Source organism: Sesamum indicum, linkage group LG10 (genome assembly GCF_026168435.1).
Source record: "Sesamum indicum cultivar Baizhima isolate 11 linkage group LG10, ASM2616843v1, whole genome shotgun sequence".
NCBI classification, from domain to species: Eukaryota; Viridiplantae; Streptophyta; class Magnoliopsida; order Lamiales; family Pedaliaceae; genus Sesamum; species Sesamum indicum.
Genome location: NC_142666.1, coordinates 13,487,365 through 13,508,934, shown reverse-complemented (window position 1 = coordinate 13,508,934; position 21,570 = coordinate 13,487,365). Strand labels below are relative to the sequence as shown.

General features: G+C 35.0%; 3 protein-coding genes, 1 long non-coding RNA gene and 1 pseudogene across 4 annotated transcripts; 2 read left to right on the top strand and 3 right to left on the bottom strand.

Annotated features, from left to right (window-relative positions):
* Positions 1–1,169: 1,169 nt before the first annotated feature.
* LOC105172243 (stemmadenine O-acetyltransferase-like) lies at positions 1,170–2,813 on the bottom strand. Its single transcript, XM_011093616.3, has one exon. The coding sequence runs from the start codon at positions 2,656–2,658 to the stop codon at positions 1,330–1,332; it is 1,329 nt and encodes a 442-aa protein (XP_011091918.1). The 5' UTR covers positions 2,659–2,813; the 3' UTR covers positions 1,170–1,329.
* A 2,265-nt stretch (positions 2,814–5,078) lies between these two features.
* On the bottom strand, positions 5,079–10,496 carry LOC105172193 (LYR family of Fe/S cluster biogenesis protein). The gene is made up of 2 exons (XM_011093556.3): positions 10,168–10,496; positions 5,079–5,450 (listed from the first exon to the last, which is right to left on the bottom strand). The coding sequence occupies exons 1-2, from the start codon at positions 10,378–10,380 to the stop codon at positions 5,271–5,273; spliced, it is 393 nt and encodes a 130-aa protein (XP_011091858.1). The 5' UTR covers positions 10,381–10,496; the 3' UTR covers positions 5,079–5,270.
* LOC148786689 (uncharacterized) lies at positions 9,163–10,156 on the bottom strand. The gene is made up of 2 exons (XR_016067988.1): positions 9,908–10,156; positions 9,163–9,644 (listed from the first exon to the last, which is right to left on the bottom strand). It is a non-coding gene; the product is annotated as an uncharacterized LOC148786689 (long non-coding RNA).
* Positions 10,497–13,272: 2,776 nt separating the features above from the next.
* LOC148786688 (uncharacterized) lies at positions 13,273–14,622 on the top strand (annotated as a pseudogene).
* Positions 14,623–16,257: 1,635 nt separating this feature from the next.
* On the top strand, positions 16,258–19,846 carry LOC148786687 (uncharacterized; the record flags this gene model as incomplete). The annotated part of the gene is made up of 5 exons (XM_088886232.1): positions 16,258–18,561; positions 18,664–19,030; positions 19,101–19,181; positions 19,261–19,332; positions 19,413–19,846. Coding segments are annotated over 2 exons (2,433 nt in total), but the record flags the coding sequence as incomplete, so codon positions are not given.
* Between the last annotated feature and the right edge of the window lie 1,724 nt (positions 19,847–21,570).

Genomic DNA, 21,570 nt, shown 5'->3' with positions numbered 1-21,570 from the left:
AACTATTGAGTTGAGGGCTAGATGTAGGGTTAGAGCGTTGGCTCTTGAGGTTAGATCTAGAACAGGAGCATTAATAGCTCCCAAAGTGGGATCTATAGGTGGAACAACAGGTCCAGCTGTAACAGGGAAGGAAGAGTTTCTTTCATAGAATCCGTTATCACCTCCATTGTTGGAATTAGCCATTTCTCGCGTCAAAGGTCAAGTGTTCTCACAGACGTCGCCAATATGCATACCAGGTTTTTTGCCACGTCACAAGGGTCGAAGGATCTTTCGTGAAATTTTAAGATTAATAGAGATTAACATTCTGATGCTTAAGCCAGTAATAGATCAAAGAAGAAATAAAAAAAGAAAAACTTGAAATAAAATGAGAATAATGGTGAGATATGATTAAGAATGATGAATATTCGTGAGGAGTGTAAAATATAAGCTAAAAATAGCCTAAGAACGAGAGGAAAATTGAGAGAATAAGTGAGAGTTTGAGAGTGAAAAATGGTGTTACCAAATGATTGCACAAAGCCTCTATTTATAGGCTTGTATAGAGCATGACACGGAGGTGATTGTGAAGTGCCGCACATAATTGGAAAACCATTTGAATTGGCTATCATCCAGAACAAACCATTGGAGATTTGGACTAGATTTGGTTGAGATACACGAGCTAGACTGAACCCTACCACGTCAGCCTAAAAAATCTAGGAATTGGTTATTTATGGATTTTCCAGCTCATTTGCCACCGATTTACTTGGAACAACCTAGAGATATTTTAGGGTGATGTGTACAAATATGCTGGCAAGCTGTATGACGTGTCCACTAGCTGCATGATGATGTTTTCGATTGGTATGGACCTATTTTTTAGGCCTACAAGTTCAGTAAAGTAGAAGGCAAGACCATGGGTTTTTCCTTCCTGCTAATGAGCCTTGCCCTCCTGCTGATTGGGCCAACTGGGTTCTCAACCTGCTGGGCTGGTATACGTATTTTTGTAGGCTTTGCCTCCCTACTAGTGGGTTTGGTTCGATAATTTTAGGGGCATCATGAATGTATAAAAAGTAGAAATATTTCACAAGAGTTATTATTTTAAAAATTATATTTTAATAAATATTAAGAGATTTTTTTTATCTTTTGTAATTATTCTGAAGATACAATGCACGCTAAAATAAAAATAACTCAAAAAATAATATCCTTAATGATATTTTTACATTTAATCATATTTTTGTTATTTCTTCAACCAGATACGATATAATATTATTACATAAGATACCAAACATACATTACGTCAAACTAAATACCGTTCAATGGATTATGGGATTAGTTATGGTCTCATTTCTCATACCATCAAATCTCATCATGCCAAATCCTATCATAAGAACCAGATTCTTTAATGTTGAGGAGTTTTATTTGGCTTTCAAGAATTTCTACGTTGTCTTCAGGCAAGGTAACGAATGCTTCCACCCCATCTCCTGATCTACTCTTCACCAAAATTGAGCTATTTCTCAAGGGTAAGGATGAAGTGCAGAATGAAACTGGTTTTCCCCACCCGTAATCAATTTCATACACAGCAAACCCACACCAACTGCTGCAGGAATATATCTCTAACCCTCCCTCCACAAGCAGACAATTTAGATTCATGATATCGTTCAAATAACTGTCTCCATTCTGCGCTTCCCCGATGTAATCCCGGTCGATCCTTCTGAACCCGCTTCTCAGTCGACTCACCAACTCATGAAAGTCCTCAACATCCTCCAGATTCGAGGTCGCCATTGCTGGCATGATGCAGTTGCCGAAAATGTTCTCCAAATGCAGATGTGGGCTTGTTCTTGGCCTCAGATTGACCGGATGCGATGCAAGAAAAGTCCTTTTTCCCACCGGGTTTTCAAATTTGGCCACATCTATGAAATGTTTCCAGATAAAAGCTGAGACGACTTCCACTCTGGTTGGATCCTTCACAGAGGGGGAAGTAGCAGCTTCTTTAAGAGCTGCCAATTTTTCCTTATCAAACACAAACCTCTTCGTCACTAGGTTCTCTTTCGATGAGGGAAATGGCAAGTTTGAATCAGAGCCCGGGAAGTCCCTGGACGGGAAGTACGTAACCAGGTCAAAACTGACCAGTTGAGAAAACTCAGCTTCCCCTCGGCACGAGGCTGCCCAGGCATTCATGAACGCCATTATAGACACGCAGTCGGCTAATTTATGCGATACACAAACTCCGACAGCGATTCCTCCACAGTCAAAGAAAGTGATTTTCACGACGATAAGAGCCACCCCAAGTAGGCTGCCCGCGGTAGCGTCTGCTGGAAGGTACTTCAACTGCTGAATGATGGGCTCTTGTAGAGCATCCTTGAGCTGAGCTTGAACTCGAGCTTCAATGAACTCAGCACCGGCGTCATTGCAGTCAATGAGCGAGCTATCTTGAATCCTTCCTGCCAGTGGGTAGAATGAGGTTAAAGTGTTTGATAGGGATTGTTTGAGGCGTTGAGATAGCTGGAGATGGTTAGAGGTAGTGAGGCCTCTTGATTCATCGGCTTCGTAGAAGAAGATGAGGGGAACATAGACAGGGGGTGCTAATTGATCTAAGTATGAAAGTTTCAGCTTTCTGAGGTGGTGGGGAGTTTGAGATGAGGGTTTGATGATCTCTTTGGAGATTACTTGTAGAGGAGCTTCCATGTTTGGTTGTTCTTCACAGATTTTCAAACAGTATTTGTATAAGTCGAATTAGTGTCTCTGGTATGAAAGAAGGTAATCCAGCCAATAAGACTTAGTTCAGGTCGTGAAGTAGAGATTTCATAACCTTAGAGATTGAGTTTAAACCTCATCAATACGTTGGATATTATTTAACTGTATAATAAATATTGTTTAAATATATTTTATCTGACATTGTTAACGACGGTATGATTAATTGTCTTTATTAGATATAAATATTATATATGATTAATTGAGTACAATTAATGATTATGGCAAATGGCATATTGGATAAATTAATGAGAAAGATAAATCTAAGGTTTTTATATTGCAGGAAAGTGAACGATTACTGACATTGAAAATGACCAGATTTGACTATGCATGAATTAATATGTAATTAAGTAACAATCAATTTCAATTAAATAATTGTGAATTTAAGTTTCTCTATTATTTGATAATTGTCTTAGGACATGTTTATTTTATTAGACTAATATGTCGTAGACTTAATAATATAACATAGTCCAATGTTCATTTTATTAAGTTGAAAGCATTATTATAACAAAGGTCGACTGCTGTTCACACTATTATTATGACTAGAAATGCCACTTAAAAAGGTGGGTTTCACCCAATCACTCCTTCTGCAATTGAAGTAAGAAAATAATAATAATAATAATTTTGTTAAATAATTGCATCACACTTATAATTCTATTTCAATTTTGATTAATCACATTTAAGTAAATATGTTCTTAGTGAATAATCTTTAAATATCTTTGTAAACATTTTATGATCTTTAAATTGTGTACTAAAGTCGTTGAAGTTGAAACCATTCAATTTGTTTTATAATAATAAGAGAAAAAATAATCTAATTAAATTAATCAATGATTCCTTGGAAAGATCCCTAACTTAAAGAGGGGCACAAAAGTCGAGGCCGGCCAGTTAAATACACCGCCAGTCTTGTTTTATTATCTTCTTTTAAAATGGCAGGAGTTCCATAGTTTAGAAACTTATCCAACAATCTACAATTTACAATTTACAATTTACATCCAAAATTCCAAATTTACCAGTTTTTCACGGTTTAGGTGCAATTAAATACAAGAAGTTGAATAAATAGGGTTATATTATTTTTTTATAAATTAATTATATTTAATTAATTTTTAGAATTATATTAATTTTTAAAAATATAATGAAACATACAAATGTAATAGTGTATATTTTGTTGTACAATTCTAAAAAAATAAAATGAACTTTATATTTAAAATAGCAATTTATCTCTTTGTAATTTTTTAAAATAAAATAATTTGTTTTTTAAATATAAAATAAATTGCTTCATTTATTATTATATTTGGAAAAAATAAATGAAAGTAAATTGATAATTTTTTATATAAGATAATAATTTATACATTTATAGTATCACAAGAATCACTTGCATTTTTTTCTAAAATTCTAAATCTGGCATCGGGTTTCAGCCGAAGGGTTTCAACATTGACACGAACTTATCAGTATGGTTCATTGTATTTTTTTAGAATTGTATAGAAAAATATACTATTATATTTTTATGCTTTATTGTATTTTTAAAATTAATATAATTTTAAAACTTAATTAAATATAATTAATTTATAAAAAATAATATAATTTATGTATTGCAATTCAACCAAGTCGCGGTTTGAAGCCACGACTTGGTTAAAATTTATTTAAAAATTTTTTTTTTATTCGAGTCGCAGTTTGAAACCTTGACTCATAATATTAATATTAATATATTAAAATAAAATACATTAATATAATTTATTTATTTTTTATTAATAAAAAAATAATTAACCTATGAAGAACTCCCAAAATCCAAATCCGAATCCGGATGAAATGCATGTGTAACAAACACACACACACACATATATATAGGGTGAATAGTAATTTATCCCCTGTGCTATTAAAAATGAACACATTACACCCCTATGAAAAAAAATATAGCAATTTACCCCCCTATACGTTTTAAAATGAAGCAATTTACCTCCTTATACAGGGAGGTAAATTGTTTCATTTTAAAAAACATAGGGAGGTAAATTATTGTATTTAAAAAATATAGGAAGGTAGATCGTTATCTGTTTTTTTCATAAGATGGTAACGTGCTCATTTGCGATATAATAAAGGGGTTGCTTGCATGTTTCCTTATCTATATATATATATATATATATATATATGTGCGTCTGCAATAAACCCGATATTTTCATCAACATTTTCTACGTTTATGATATATTCGTATAGATATCCCAATAAAACCTAAAATTTTACAAGATTAAATCCAAATGAACTTATATATAGATATACTTAGTAATTAGTTTCACATTCTAATTCAGATCCCTAACGGCCACAAACTGGAATGAATTTGAAATGAAATCAATTCTACCAAATGAAAGCAAAAGAAATCAATTCCCCGTTTCTTGAGTAAACTCAGCGCTCTTTCATAACATGCATTGTAGTAAAATAGATAAAATCACAGCTTAGTGAAATTCGAGCAGAAAATAGTTGTTCAATAAACTAAGTTCTTTATTACCAGTTCTACTAGCAGCAGCAGGAGCAGGCATATCAACAGGGAAACGGAATCAGAAGTAGTTGCTCTTGTAGAAATTTTTCAGGAAATCGGACACACCCTGATCCTTGGTTCCTACATCTAAGCCTTGACGACCTAGAACATACTGACCAATAATGTGGTGTCGCTGCTTTGCATGCTCCACGATGTTACTCAGTTCCTCTGTTGCCTTGAAGAGCAGCATATCAATAACCTGCACAATCATTAACAGAGTGTTGGCAACAGTTTAGAGAAAGACCTGCCCACTTTTTGTTTAGGAAAAAAAATTGCAATATCTGCTTCAAATTTTGACACTCAAACAAAAAGAACAGCAATTTCGAGCCAAAGGCTTATTCGCTGTCCAATATTAGGTAGAGTGAAGTCCACCATGACAATGGAAATACATAGCTTAAAGTAGGTACAAAGAATTTGATCCATTGTAACTTGAAATTATTTAAATAAGTTCTTTGGATATGTTATAATGAATTTGAAAATCTTAGCTCCCAACGTTCTATCGAAATGTAACATCAGAGTTCTTTCATAAATTGCTACCTTAGTTCCAAAAATCACAACATAAAGCATCTTCCTTTGTATCATAAGATCACAAAAAAACTGAATTATTTGCAACAAAAATGATGTTCAAGTTCTAAAATTCATTAATTTAGCATGGGGATGGGGCATTTGACCTTTGAACAAACCACATAGGACAATAGGGATATATGTGAACAACTCTGAAGACAGAAGATGTCAACTCTTTTATCCTAGTTAAACAAAACCATGTTATACCAGAAAATATACAAAAGAGAAGGAAACTTCAGATTCTTTCACCCATATGTTCAGATAGGTCCTACGCGTCAAGGCATCCATAAAAGCAAAATATGACTAAGGATGCCAAAACGTATCGATTGCTGGTCCGGCTTTCTACAACAGCTTTTGTATAGACACTAGGCAGCTAACTGGCATTTAATGTTGTATTATGTGGTAGCTGATAGATTGCAACCTTGGCACAATAGTACTAATATAAGAATTGCAACGTCGCATAGAGCAGGTTTTAGTAACGCAACTTGTCATCTAATCAATTATCTGGTGAACTTTAGGTAGTCATTTTTACATGACATCACGCAACCATAAGTTTAAAATTGTTAGAGAATATTTTTGTATGATTAAGAATAAAACTATACGCTTATAAACTTTAGGATAAATAAACCCCTTCACCATGTAAAAGGTTATCCGCACTGATCAACTTCTTAAAATCACCACTTTTAGCATAGTTTGAGATTTAACATGTAAGCTTAGAGTATAAAATCTGATTAGCAGCAGTTGAGTAGCTTCAAGCCAGTTTTTCCTGATGCCCAGTGCCACTTCCAAGAAAATAGGTCAGAAGCAGCACCAAAGGAAATGCCCTACCTGCCAGTACATAGAATCTCACATCCCAGCCAGTTATAGGTACTTCTTGGTCCTGATTCACTTCAAGGCATATCTGTTCCTAGAAATAAAATTTTACGAGTAGTTTCTCTAATGCTTTTTCCTTGGTATTTAGCAATACTAAGGCACCTACTTTTAAGTATCCTCTCAGTAAAGCTATTTTCCCTACCAATTTCGCCACTTCTTCTACACAATGTTATAGAGAGTAAATAAACTTGCAAGGAGAACTGATATTAGAAAACGTTCTTCTGAACTTGATTTGAAAATCTTGAGGCTCTGTTTGGTTTTTGTTTGGAGGTCTGGTATAATGTTTGGAATATGAATTGTCTAAAGAGACTTTATACTGTTGATGTCTGTTCAGTTTTTATATGGCTACTTCTACCCCATCAAACTTTTATATTATCATACACTGTTATTATAACAATATATTGATATATAAACATATAAATGTTGATGATTTTTATTTGCTTAAAGATATATATGACAATATATCATAATTGGAATGTGTATGTCTGTAGATTAATTACTGAAGCTTTTTAGTAAAATTTAGGAGACATGATGAGTAAGAAGGGAAATACTTTATTGTATTTTTGGCCATGGAAGTTTTTTTGTTGAAGTAAACCAGACAGAGAGCGAAGATTCTTATGCCTTTGAATTAGAAGTAGCTATTGGGGATGGGAAAATTAATCATTTCTTGTTGGTGGTTTGTGTTTCTATATAAATGAAGTGAGGTCTTTCTGCAACCATGTTTACATCTATCACACAAATGTATTTTGTTCCAGTGTCTTGCGGATTGATAAATAGAAAAAAACGAGTCCGCAAATGCACGAATGTGATTATTTCCAAGATAGCAGGTAATCCCAAAAGGCTAACTATGGTTGCTCTAAGCATGGTTTCACCCATGTGTGTATGCCATACAATAATGAAAAAAGTAAAGATGTTAATAATCTAGATGACAACATGAACAAGAAAATATAAGCAGTGCCTAAAAGGGGGGAGCAAGTGATCATGCTCAAACAATTTTCCTAGTGCACAAGTCAGTGGGACTAAATCTAATTATACTAGTGACTTTTATGTTATGCCAACTTGTATTGTTACTATAAATGTATTAAATGTAATGATCATAGTAGAAAGAATTCATGATTGCCCAATTTAATCTTTATGTCAAAAAAGCTAGTATCATTATCACCTTACAAAGACGCATTTCCAAAATCATAAATCTTATACATACATCCATCACTATTTGAAACATCACAAGCACATCCCAATTAGTAGGGGCAATTACAATTACAGAAACTTACAAAGTTACCCCTTACCATTGCACAAACAAATCTCACCATAATAGATTGAACAGTCACTAACAAGAATGTAAAAGTTAATTTGTGTGCATACATGACAACATGAAAATAAAGAAAGAAAGAGTCTAGAAGATGTGGTTTTTCTACTCGTCTTAAACGTATAGAAATTCTCCAGACCAAATCCTCCACACATTGTCCCAAACAGCAGGGGGGGAAACAGTTGTTTTTATTCTATTTTCAACTACAAAGACATCCCTTCAATTAAACAACTTCACAATTCTCAGGAAACAAGCACTATCAACACTTCCAGAGATAGAATGGTCATCTAATAGAATTGTTATTTGATTATTTCTTTGAATTTTTTATATCAAGATTAAACGGCAATCGTGTAACTTCTATTTTAGATTTACAAATGAAACATTCTTAGAGGAGGTCTAGATGTAATTTCCAAATTCAACAAGAGCGGTACAATTTAGTCTTCTTGGAGTGAATGTACATGTAATCAACCTTATATATGTGTTTATATGTATACGCACATATATATACACACATAGAGAGAGCGAGGGAGCGAGGGAGGAGCAGTAAGCAAGGGCTACCATGGTTACATAAGCTACATAACTTACAATTGTAACTAAGATACAAACTACTATTCTGTTACTAATTAGACTTCAAAGCACAGCTCCTTTATCCTCTTGATCCTATATTTTTGTATACTAACTTTTGCCATAATCCATTATACTTTTACATTAATGAGAAGTGAGCTTCTCAAACAATAGCTATACCCAGTATTGCATTTGAGATACTAAATATTTTTCAAAGACAATCTCCACTAGAAAATATAGTTGAGAGCTAAATGTGACAGTATAATCGTGAGTCTTAGGACAAGTCCTTTGGGTCAAGGTCTTCTTTCTCATGCCACTCTCTCCAATCCACCTACCTACCTCCCTAAGCTTCATCTCTGAGTTACTACCATGAATTTGATTAGACCATATACAAATCACATTTTATATGGCAGCAACATACTAGCATCCCTGTTCGAAATAAATATATACAAGAAAGCATGATGCTAACCTAACACATGAAATGGAATTGGATCACAAATGATTAAACTTTTCTGCTCAAGTACAATTGGAAGACTTGAGGAACCAATATATTAGAGACCTGCAGCGGTACCCTATGTTCAAACAAAACTATATTTCAAAATATAGATACATACAGATATATATGTACTTCCAGAGATAGATATCAAAATTTGGTTTTGCAAACCATACAAAATCCAGAAATGATTGTAATTAGAAAAACTGAAGCTTTATGTAGATAAATCTCTGAACTCTTTGCTTTCTAGCCTATCTTCGCATCATGGATGTTTATGTATACTATCCACTACTAAACTTGGGCAACTATTAGGCACTCCCTTGTTCACTTATGAACAAATTGCTGAAATGTAACTTGTAATATCTCATTTATATATTACAGTGGGTAAACCCTATTCTCCTCGGACCTAGAAATCAAAGTCTGATAGTTCATAAATTCTCTGATCTCTACAAGCTTACTTTTTTCCAGGTCGTTTTTCAGCAGAGTGTAGCCATCCAACAGTCTAAGTTCTCCAAAAACATGACACATTACAGAGAACAAAATCCATGTCAGCTCTAGGCTTCTCCAACTGCTAGAAATTCCCTTTCCCACTATTCAGCAAAACAAGAAGAAACAAAACATCAGACTACTTTCCAATTTCTGCCTGTCATCATTGCAACGCTGAACTAGTCCGGTGATTCCAATGTTATTTTATGAACAAACTCAACCATACGTGTATATATAAATACACACACACACACGCACATACATACATATAAATTTCTTAACAACACCAAGAAAACAAAAGGTTAGCAGCAATTGGTTGAAATTTCTTAAGCTCAACAATTTAACCAATTATAAGCTGATTACAAACAATTTGGGAGCACTTGTTGTTGCATTCATCCAAGGTTTGGTATCAGATAGTTATCCCTTCCACAGAACTGAGCTTTTGGAGTGGATTGGACTAATGAAAAACAAAAAAATCGAACCGGATCTGAATTAGAAGTATTCCTGATTACACTTCAAACCTATCAACCGGATTATTGATAATTATAACGCGTCATCTAAATAAAACTCAAATAAAGAACTCAAAAGGTGCAACAGAAAATAAAATAAAACAAGTTGTAACATAACCTTAGTGTTAGTAACATGAGCGTTCTTCCGGATCTCGGAGGCGATGGTGGAGCGGAGGTGGGAGGGGGCAACGACGTCGTGCAGGGTGTAGATTTCCATGATGGATGGGATGGATCTGCACGCAGTCTTGAAAAACTCGAACACGCGCTGACGCGCCTCCGCCAGACTAGCCGAGTTCGGCGGCACGCGCACGTACTTCAGCGACGACGCCATTGGATTTTAGTTTCTTTTACTACTCTACGAAATGTAGGCTGTGAGGGGAGTGGAGATGGGCAATCGGTTTCGCAGGCTGTTTAGTTTCTTTTTTCCTCTTAATTTATTTATGGCAAAGTTACATTTTCAGACTCGAAATTACGACGAAATAGTAATTTTGATCCTCTAATTTATATACTCTTCACATATTTGATCTAAATTTTAATATATTTAACTTAGAACATCATATATTTGGTCCCCAACATCGCATATTTAGCTGTGAGTTGACAAATTTGGTTTCGATTCCCAAATTTTATCCTCCATAAATATTGTCAGGGTTTAAATATATTTTTGGTCATATAATTTTAATACTTTTAAATTTTTATTATTTATCTTTTTAAAATTATAAAAGAATCCTGTAATTCTTTTGTCATTTTGTACCCTTCGATATTTGTAAAAGTCGTCGAAATAAATTATGTGCGCCTCACGTGGTTCATTTAAATTGGAGTTTTTATTCTAATTAGTTCACTTTTACCAACATGGACGAAAAATTTAAAAAAAAAAGGGGAAAATTGCATAAAACTCCCTTGTGCTATGAAAACTTGGCAAAAAACCCCCCGTGTTATTTTTTTTTTGCAAAAAAAAACCCTATAATTATAAATATTTCTCACTTGCCCAATTCCATCTCTGCCATCTAACGGATTTAATTTTTTGCTTAAGTCCCCATTATGCCCTTATTATTTATTACCGCAGTAAAAAAAAAAATGGTGAATGCTTCGTTTTCTTTCTTCAAGCACCGCAAAGAAGTTGGGAGAAGAGGGGAAGACGACGCCATACAGGTTAGAGCTTGCAATTTTGGTTAAATCTTTCAAAATTCTCCATTATTTGTACAAGTTTAGTTGTTTTAGCCTTAAGATCGAGTTTTGTGAAGCTATTGATTGGGAAGACGAAGTAAAGTTTAGGGTTTGTGAATTCAAATTTCTGGAATAATTTTAGCCAGTTAGACAAGACAATGATCTGAAGAGATTCTCTAGTCACCAGTTTCTTTGCTTCCCTAATTTGTTAACATAAGAACTTTAATATTGATAAAAAGTTGCTTCAGAAGAGAATCTCTGTTCAGTCTAACCTTTAAATTAGCTTTACTCTCAAAGACCATTACATAAGAAATTCTACTTGCATAAAACTATAAATAAATACTTTTACTTAGAAGAAATACAGTTAATTGAACCCTGAAGTACAGAATCATATCACCCATAGAATCTCTGTCAAGCGAACAATTAAATGTACCCAACAACTCAAGTTAATCTTTGTATACAAAACAATTTACTATTAATCACTGTGGAATATTGCTTTTCCTAAGATTCCACCTGGCACATCAAAAAATATTAAATTGTTAATCCCAAAAAAAGTCAAAGGAATAGGACAATTTGAACACCTGATGTTTGCTCAAAACTGGTCCAAGTATTAAAAGGAACTAAATAAACAAGATTAAGATAATGGGAACTATAACAAAAAATCATAAAGTTCTATTAGGAACAGTAAAAAATAATCAGAGAATTCTACATGGGTAAATGTATGTGTAGGGTCAGTTTTACTATTTGAAATTCGCAGGATTTCCTTGTTGAAATAGGGGCAAGTTGGAGGGTTCAATGGCTTCTAATTTTGTTGCTCTTGAAATTCATTAACATACAAGCTGTAATTTGGAGTGCCCATGTTGTATATGCAAATTGGTATAATTTCTAACTAATTTGCTTGGAATGATTGTAAGAGCATCTAATGAAGACTGTACTCTTTGCATGCTCCAGTACCCTTGGATGCTCAAGAGTAATTCTTGGTCAAAATCAAGCTGTTGAGATAACACGTTTAGAGGCATAATAGTGCGAAAAAGGTATATTTTCCTACCTTTTTGATCGAATATTTATTGTAAATTTGCACCGAATGCTTCGAACAGTGAATTCTTCCACTGTTGTTCCCCACACCGTAACCCCATTTGCTTCAAAAGTTGTATTTTATATTTGTTCATTTAATTATGCAAAGGGTTATCTGCAAAGGGTTGTGTCCCCACTTGCTTATTTAATTAACAGTTATTTGCAAAGGGGTTGTGTCCCCAATTGTATATGTTGGTTGCTGAATTTTTTATTTGTATATTTAATTGCAGAATGGTGTTGGCTGATTATGCTGATTTTGATATATGGCTTGGTGGTGTAATTGAATGGGTGCCTATAATTAAACATGTAGGTGGTTGTAGAGTATGGTTTCCAAATGTGGATAAGGAGAGATTATATTATGGGAACTTAATAGAAAAGTATGCTAAAGCAGGGGGTAAGGGGCTAAATGTGATTGTTTATTATTGCCTACCTGGACACACTTTAGATAAGGGGGTGAGGGGGAGCAGGGAGTTGAAGAGGGGGATGGGAATGGTTCCAATTATGGGGATTCAACGGCATCTGAATGTCTTTCTTGGATGTTGGAAGATCTAGAGGGTCCTCTAGATGATGATATATTTGAAAATAGACCACCTGGCCATGCAAGAAAAATATTTAGAATAATAAGAGCATTTGTGAGAGAACAAAAAAAAAGGAAAAGGGCAACAGAGCAACAGAGGCAGGAGGATGAGAGGAATATGGGGGCAGATGGTTGGTTTACTGATGCATCGGAAGAGGATGAGTTAGTTTCACTTCGGGGTTCAGATGACGAGGGACCTAGTTACCTAGTGTGGAATGAGAGGACAGACTTGGGGAATGAGGATTTAATAGTTGGAATGAAGTTTCCAACTAAAGAAAAGTACAAGGAGGTGTTGAGGGATTGGGCCGTTAGAAGGGGTTGGGACTTAATATTCCAACATAATGAAACAAAAAAGATAACAACCACTTGCAAGCGGGATGTGATTGGAGGATCCATGCATCTGAAGTGATGAAAACAACCACATTTCAGATCAAAACAATCAAAGGCAAACACACTTGTGCACACTTGACTGAAAACAAACAGGCAAATTACAAGTACTTGGGTAAGAGGATTGAGAATATCATTCGTGACAATCCTAATGAAGGCTTAATCTCATTAAAAAACAAAATAAGGAGAGATGTTCAAATTGATTGCAGTTTGCACAAAGTGTACAGAGCTAAAAGATATGCACTCCAATTGATCAAAGGTAACATAAAGCTGCAATTTGAAAGGTTGTATGATTATTGTGCCACTGTAGATAAGTACAATCCTGGAAGTTCTTTGGTATTGAAGGTGGATAGACAATTATGTCCACCTGTACTCCAAAGGATGTACTTCTGTCTGTCTGGTCTTAAAGAGGGGTTTTTAGATGAATGTAGGCCAATCATTGGCCTTGATGGGTGTTTCTTAAAGAGTATTTACAGGGGGCAATTGTTGACAGCAGTAGGCAGAGATGGAAATGATAATATTTACCCAATTGTTATGGCTTATGTTGAAATAGAAAAGTATGATTCTTGGGAATGGTTTTTGAATTTTTTGTTAAGGGATATAGGATCACTTGATGAGAAAGGATGGGCTTTCATTTATGACAGACAAAAGGGAGTACTTGAGGCAGTCAGTTCTCTGGCACCAAATGCAGAGTACAGATTTTGCTTAAGGCACATGTACAATAATTTCAAAGCAAAATTTTAGGGTCAACAGTTGAAAAAAATTTTCTGGAAAGCAGCCTCAACTTATAATGTGAAGCAACATTTTAGAATAATGTCAGAAATTGAAAGAGTGTCTCCAAATGTAGGATCACTTCAGACTGCTTATGAGTGGTTGTCTGAGGTGCCTACTCAACATTGGGCAAGATGTTTCTTTCCATCAAGAACTAAGTGTGACATAGTAGTGAACAACTTGTCTGAGTCTTTCAACAGCTACATTCTTGAGGCAAGAGAACAGCCAATAATTGATATGTTTGAAACTATAAGAAGAAAATGTATGGCTAGACTTCAAATTAAGAGAACAGGCATGGAAAAATATGATGGTGATGTGTGTCCAAACATCCGTAGAAAAATTGAGAGGCAAAGGCTTGAAAGCACACATTGTTTCCCCACTTAGGCTGGTCAAGATAAGTATGAAGTCATGCACTTTATGAAGAATCATATAGTGTACTTGAATGACAAACATTGCAGCTGTGGTATGTTTCAATTGGTGGGATATCCATGTTGTCATGTAATTGCAGCAGCCCAAAATCTGAAGGACAAAATGCATAAAACTCCCCTGTGTTTTAAAAAGTATGCAAAAAGCACCCCCCCTGTTTTCAAAATAGGCTAAAACCCCCCTCCTGTTTTATTTTAGTCAGCTCACGTGCCCTTTTTTAAAACGAGTACTAACGGCGTTATTTTTCTTCCTAACTTGATTGTTATAGCCCTGCTATCTTTACTGCTCTTTGACTACAGTCAAAGAGTGAATTCGAAGAGAGAGAAAAGAGTTACAGCGAGACCAAAGAACTACCAAAGTAAAAAAATTAGGGTTTCGTGGGTCTGCGATTGTGAGGGAGAAAACGAGGGAATTTGATCCAAAAATTTGTGTTTGTTTACCCTAAATAGAACGAAAAACACTGATTTTAGATTTCGTAGGTTAGATTTAGGGTTTGTGGTCGAGGAGAGGAGAGGTCGTTCGTGGTTGAAGAAGAACTGGTAAGTTTAAATTTTTTTTATGTTTTTTGAGAAATTTTTGTAATTCTTGCAGAGATGATGATGATGAAATTTTTACACTTGTATATATAGAAAAATTCTTGCGCTCGGTTCATCTTTTTAGCTGTTTATGATTTTTTTTAATCTGGGTTTGTCGCAATTTCATTTCCCTGTCTGTAGAAAGTGTCTCGCGCTGTTACTTCGTATTTGGTAGAAATAGAAGTCGTTCTTCAAATAGTTGTTTGAAGGTGCATTCTTTCTTCAGACTTTTTTGGTTTCTGCAGTTCATCATAGATGTTGCTTTGAAGAAGAATATATTTCATCGCTGGTTTAAGAAATTATAAAGTACAACCATGTTTTTGAAAGTACAACCATTGTTTTTGAATTTATCTCATAAAAAGAACAATCTTTTTAATGATCCAATGAGGGAGCAAATGTATAGATTGGTGTGCATGACATTTGTAGAGCAGCATGTCCTCTTTCTGTATGCTATTTGGAATATAAAATTCCTCCAGCCGAATTGTTTATGAACCTTTGGATTATTTAACATTTTCTCTAATCTTCTCCAAATAGAATTTGCATACTTGCAAGAAAATGAGAACATGTTTGTGTTTTACTGTTTTTACTGTTTTTAACCCCCACCCCCATTACTGTGTATTATTGGTTAATCATAGAAATTTTGCAGTTTCTGTAATACTTCATTGTTAATTTTATGTGTTATGACTAAGTTAATTTCTTAATTAATTTGCAGAATATGGTTTTGGGAGACTATGCAGACTTTTTTGTGTGGTTAGGTGGGGTCATAGAATGGGTACCAATCATTAGATATGTCGGGAGGTATACTGTCTTTTTTCCAGGGGTTGATAAAGAAAGATTATTCTATGATAACCTAATAACAATGTACACTAAAGCTGGGGGCAAGGGTAGTAACGTAGTAATTTATTATTCACTTCCTCAACAAACATTACAAATGTCTATAAAGAAGTTAGAAGGGGATGAGGGTATTAGAGAGTTATTAAGAGACTATAAAGGTTGTAATATTATATCAATTTACATTGAAGAAAAAGCAGGCCCTTTGTTGTCTATAGATGTTAGTGGTAATGTCCTTCATTGTGAAAATTCTATGCCACTGTTACAATATAATGTTGAACAAACAGGGAATGAGGAAGGGATTGAGGCTGAAAATGAGAGTGCAGGATTTGTTTTTGAGGGAGTAGGGGTTGAGAAAGGGGCTGAGGATGATGATGAAGGTGTAGGGGTTGAGGAAGGGGTTGAGGGTAACAATGAGAGAGTAGAGGGTGAAGAAGTAGGGGTTGAGGAAGGGGCTGAGGGTGAAAATGAGGGTGTAGGAGTGGAGGAAGGGGCTGAGGGTGAAAATGAGAGAGTAGAGGGTGAAGAAGTAGGGGTTGAGGAAGGGGTTGAGGGTGATAATGAGGGTGAAGAGGTTGAGGATGGGGCTGATGGTAACAATGAGGGTGTAGAGGGTGAGGAAGTAGGGGTTGAGGAAGAGGTAGGAAATGATGAGTTAGATTCTGATTCATCATTAGTTTCTGATTGCCCTTCATGGATGTTAGAGGATTTAGAGGGTCCTTGGGATGATGATATTTTCACTAGTAGGCCTGAAAACTACACAAGAACAATGCTAAAGACTCTAAGGTCTTTAATGAGAGAAAGAAAGAAAAAAAAACAGCAAGAGCAACAAAATGAGAGGGGTGAAGGGACTAGTAGGGGAGATGGACAGTGGTTTACTGATTGTGAGGATGAAGATTTTAGTAATGAGGGAGATGGGTGTCCAATGTGGGATGAGATGATGAATATGGCTGAAGTAGATTTGACAGTAGGTATGAAGTTTGAGACAAGAGCCAAATTTAGGGATGTGCTGAGGGATTGGGCTGTGAGGAGGGGATGGGATTTGAAGTTGGTGAAGAATGAAAAACACTTGATAGTTGCAATTTGTAAAAATGGGTGTAATTGGAAGTTGAGGGCATCTTCAATCATGAAATCCACAACATTTCAAATAAAGTCTATTAAGGGAGAACATACCTGTGCACGTAAGGTTGAAAATAAGCAAGCTAATTACAAGTACATTGGTAAAGTAATTGAAAAGTTTGTAAAAGACAATCCAAATGAGTCTCTTCAATCATTGAAGAACAAAGTCAGAAGAGAATTGCAGATTGACGTTTCAACTCATAAAGTTTACAGAGCCAAAAAACATGCTCTCAAATTGGTAACAGGTGATGTGAAAGAGCAGTATGCAAGACTTTATGACTACTGTCATACAGTAGTTAAACATAATCCTGGGAGCTCTTTAATAATGAAGTTGAACAAAGAAGTGAATCCACCTGTGTTACAGAGAATATATTTTTGCCTGAGAGGCATGAGAGATGGTTTTATTGAGGGGTGTAGACCATTAATTGGGTTGGATGGGTGCTTTCTGAAGGGGTTATTCAAAGGGCAGTTGTTGGCTGCTATTGGGAGGGACCCAAATGACAATATTTATCTAATTGTTGTTGCATATGTAGAGGTTGAGAAATATGATAGTTGGGAGTGGTTTTTGAACCTTTTGCTTAGAGATATAGGGTCACAAAATGAGAGGGGATGGGCCTTCATTTCAGATAGGCAGAAGGGGTTACTAGAGGCCATTGCTGAACTGGCACCTGGGGCTGAACACAGATTCTGTTTGAGGCACATGTACAATAATTTTAAAGGAAAATTTAAAGGGCAACAACTGAAAAAAATGTTTTGGAAAGCTGCATCAACTTACAGTGTTAACCAACACTTGAAGACAATGGATGAGATTGAAAAAATGTACCCAAAAAAAGATGTTGAACAAACACCACACGAATGGTTGGCTGAAATACCTCCAGTACATTGGGCAAGATGTTTCTTCCCAACTAAGACAAAGTGTGATGTGCTTGTGAATAACATGAACGAATCCTTCAATCATATTATCCTGGAAGCAAGGGAATTACCAATAATTCAGATGTTTGAGTGGATAAGGAGGAAGTTCATGGGAAGAATTCAAGTGAAAAGAGAGGGGATGGAAAAATACGAGGGGGTTGTTTGTCCTAATATCATGAAGAAAACTGAAATGCAAAGGCTGGAGAGTAGAAACTGCTTTCCTTCTTGGGCAGGGGAAGACAAATACGAGGTAATGCATTTTATGCAAAACCATATAGTTTACCTCAAGGAGAAGTTTTGCAGTTGTGGCATGTTTCAGCTTGTGGGATATCCTTGCTGTCATGCCATTGCTGCAATTGATTATCATAGGCTGAAAGTGGAGGATTTCATTGATGAATGCTTCAAGAAGGAAATGTATTTAAAGGTATACAGCCACATGATCCACCCAGTACCAGGGATGCATGATTTTGAAGATTCAAAGATGGGAAAAGTGGATCCGCCTGATGTAGTAATCAAGATGGGAAGGCCAAAAAAATGTAGAAGGAAGGATGCAAATGATGTGAGGGAAACAGCTTCAAAAAGAGGTCTTACCCACACTTGTGCAATATGTATGAGAAAAGGGCACAATAAAAGAAGTTGCACCAATTCCCCACACCCCAAATCCAAATTCAAGCAGGTAATTTTCCTTACTTTAATTATTATTTGTTCATTTATTATCTAACAGACATTATTTAATATCTTTACTTATTTTTGTCTAACTTTAATTATGTCTTTGCAGAATCCCAACCAAGGCAGACAAAGATCCAGCAAGTCACATGGTGCATCAGGATCTAGAAGACCTAGTACCCCACCCCATCCACCTTTTGATGAGAATGAGACAATTCAAGAAGAGGTAATACTAATTTAATATCAGCTTTTTGACTGTCATACACCAATTTTTGACTCTTTGTCTTGTGTTGCAGGTACCTCCAATTTATTCCCAACCATTTCAAGATTCCATACCCGAAATTGCAGTTCAGCCCCCACTTCCAGTTCAGCCACAAATTGCAGTTCAGCCCCCACTTCCAGTTCAGCCACAAATTCCAGTTCAGCCACCAATTCCACTTCAGCCACCACCTCAAACAGCTCCAAGACAACCTTTTAAGGTACGTAATTTTAGCATATCAACTATGCTTCAATTTATGAGGTTTTTATAATAAAAAATCTACTTTATAGATTCCTAAACAGAGTAGCAGAACAGCATCAGGTGAGACTATCACTAGAGGATTAAATGTGCATAAATCATCACATGAACAGGTATGTCACTTGTTGTATTAATAAAGTAGAATTTACTGGTTTATTTGTTCACACCAGTATCTCATTTACTATGTTTTAGGTTGTTCATTCAGAGCAAATAACTCAACAACCTGTCCAACAAGAACATCCACAATCCTCAACAGCTTATCAGGTAAATTTCTTAATGTTTCATTGTATATATGTCCCTTTAACTTTATTACTTTGGACTAAAATAATTTCATGCAACTACAGCAAAAACCTAAAGCTCTTAGAATGCACAAAAAGCCAATATCTTCTTCAACTAAATTGCTTAAGAGACAACAACAAGATGCTCCAGATCAGTCCTCCCAATTCAAGAGAAAATGTTGTGCAGAGAGAAATACATCTATTTCTTCACTGATCAAGGGTTTGGCCAACTCATATCGGCCAGGACAAACCAAGAAAAATAATGAAAATACTGATGGAACATCAAAGCCCACAGAAAATGTATGAGGTGCAATTGTGGTCCAATTTTTGTCTATTTTGTGATGTTTTAGTGATGGATTTTGCAAAACTGATGGTTGCAAATTAGAATTTTTGGATGTATAGTTGTAAATCAGGATGAAAATCTAGTTGTATACATGTTTCAGTGAATGCACTTTGTCCATTTTGAAGTGAAATGAAATTCATGATGGTTGTTTTTGTTGTTTTTGTTGTTTTTGTTGTTGGGAAATTATGATGATGCATTGATGCATTTTGCTGTTTTTTATTTGTATTATAGGTTCATTAACATTACACTAACAAATTCACTTAACAACATTACATTGACAAATTCATTTAAATAATACAACAATCATGCAAAATAAAATAGCTACAATTAGTGCCTTTAACGTTTTTTGATTGCCATCAAGCTGCTTCACTTTGCCAGTGAGGTCTTCGCATATAGAGATCAGTTCAGAAAATTTCTCTTCCATACCTCTTAAATTTGATTCCACCTCTTCTTCCATTTCTGGCATTTGGAAACTTTGTGAGTTTGTACGAGATACACTGATTGGCTCCAACCAACTAAAAAAATTGCATTGTCCAACTCTACAATTGCAGAATAATTTTCCTTCACTTTCTTTTGTCGGACCAACAACTCTAATAGCGGCATTTCTTTGACAAAAGCACTTTGGATTTTTATATCTCAAATCCATAATTTCTTCTCTTTTTGAAGTGGATTTCCTAGAATAGCTCATTCTACAAAAATAAAATAAAAAAATAATTTAATATAATTAAATTACCAAAATTAAACTGGACAAATGAAATAAAAGAGGAAAAAAAAAACAGTTTCATACCTTTTTTTGGGGGAGAAATGGCAAAAGGAAGATACAAAACAAGCAAAAAACCCCTTTGCATGTTATATAAACCCATAGAGGGGTATTTTGGTCCAAAAAGTCATTAAATATCAACCTAACTCGCAGAAAAACACTACCAAACGCAGCAGACGCGCGTTTTCTCCACCTCCCGTTAGTTTCTAACAGAATGGGGGTTTTTTGCTGACTAAAACAAAACAGGAGGGGGGTTTTAGCCTATTCTGAAAACAGGGGGGTGCTTTTTGCATACTTTTTAAAACACATGGGAGTTTTATGCATTTTGTCCAAATCTGAATTTTGTGTAGTATGTTTGTGGGAGGAAGTTAAGTGTATAGTGGGAGGGGAAGGGTATTTTGGATCTTTACACTACCAAAAAGGCTGAAATACAGTCAAAAAAGGCCCCCACTCTCATTCCCCCCGTGTGTACAGCACCTTCCGTCAGTTTTGGACGGAGGGGGTCTTTTTTGCAGGGTTTCAAAATTCACAGGGTCTTGTATGGCTATTGATTTAACACAGGTAAGTTTCGTGTAATTTTAGCATAACACAGGGGGGTATTATGCAATTTTCCCAAAAAAAAAATATGCCATGTGATTTACTCCGACAATTTTTATAAAATCCGACGCAGAATGGACCATAATTGCAAAAATAACAAAAATTTATAAGACTCACTTGCAATTCCTAAAAGGATAAAGAATAATAATGCAAAGTCAGGAGGGACACATGATTTACTCAGATAATTTTTTCAAAATTCGACACCGAAAGAATTAAAATGTAATATATTAAAAAATTATAGGATTATTTTACAATTCCTAATAAACTTATCTGTAAAATTTATTTTAATTCCCAATATTTTATTTCAATTTTAAAATATTCCATATTTTTTCAATTCACTTCAAGTTGGTCTAGCCAATGGGTAATATTTGCATACTATCCTTATAAAGAAAAATTTATTACAACACATAACCTACTATGGATCATCTACAACACATAATGTACTATTTTTTAAATATAATTAAATTCAGCATCTAACATTACAAAATATATTGTATGTTAAGGGTGAAGCACTAAACTAAGTG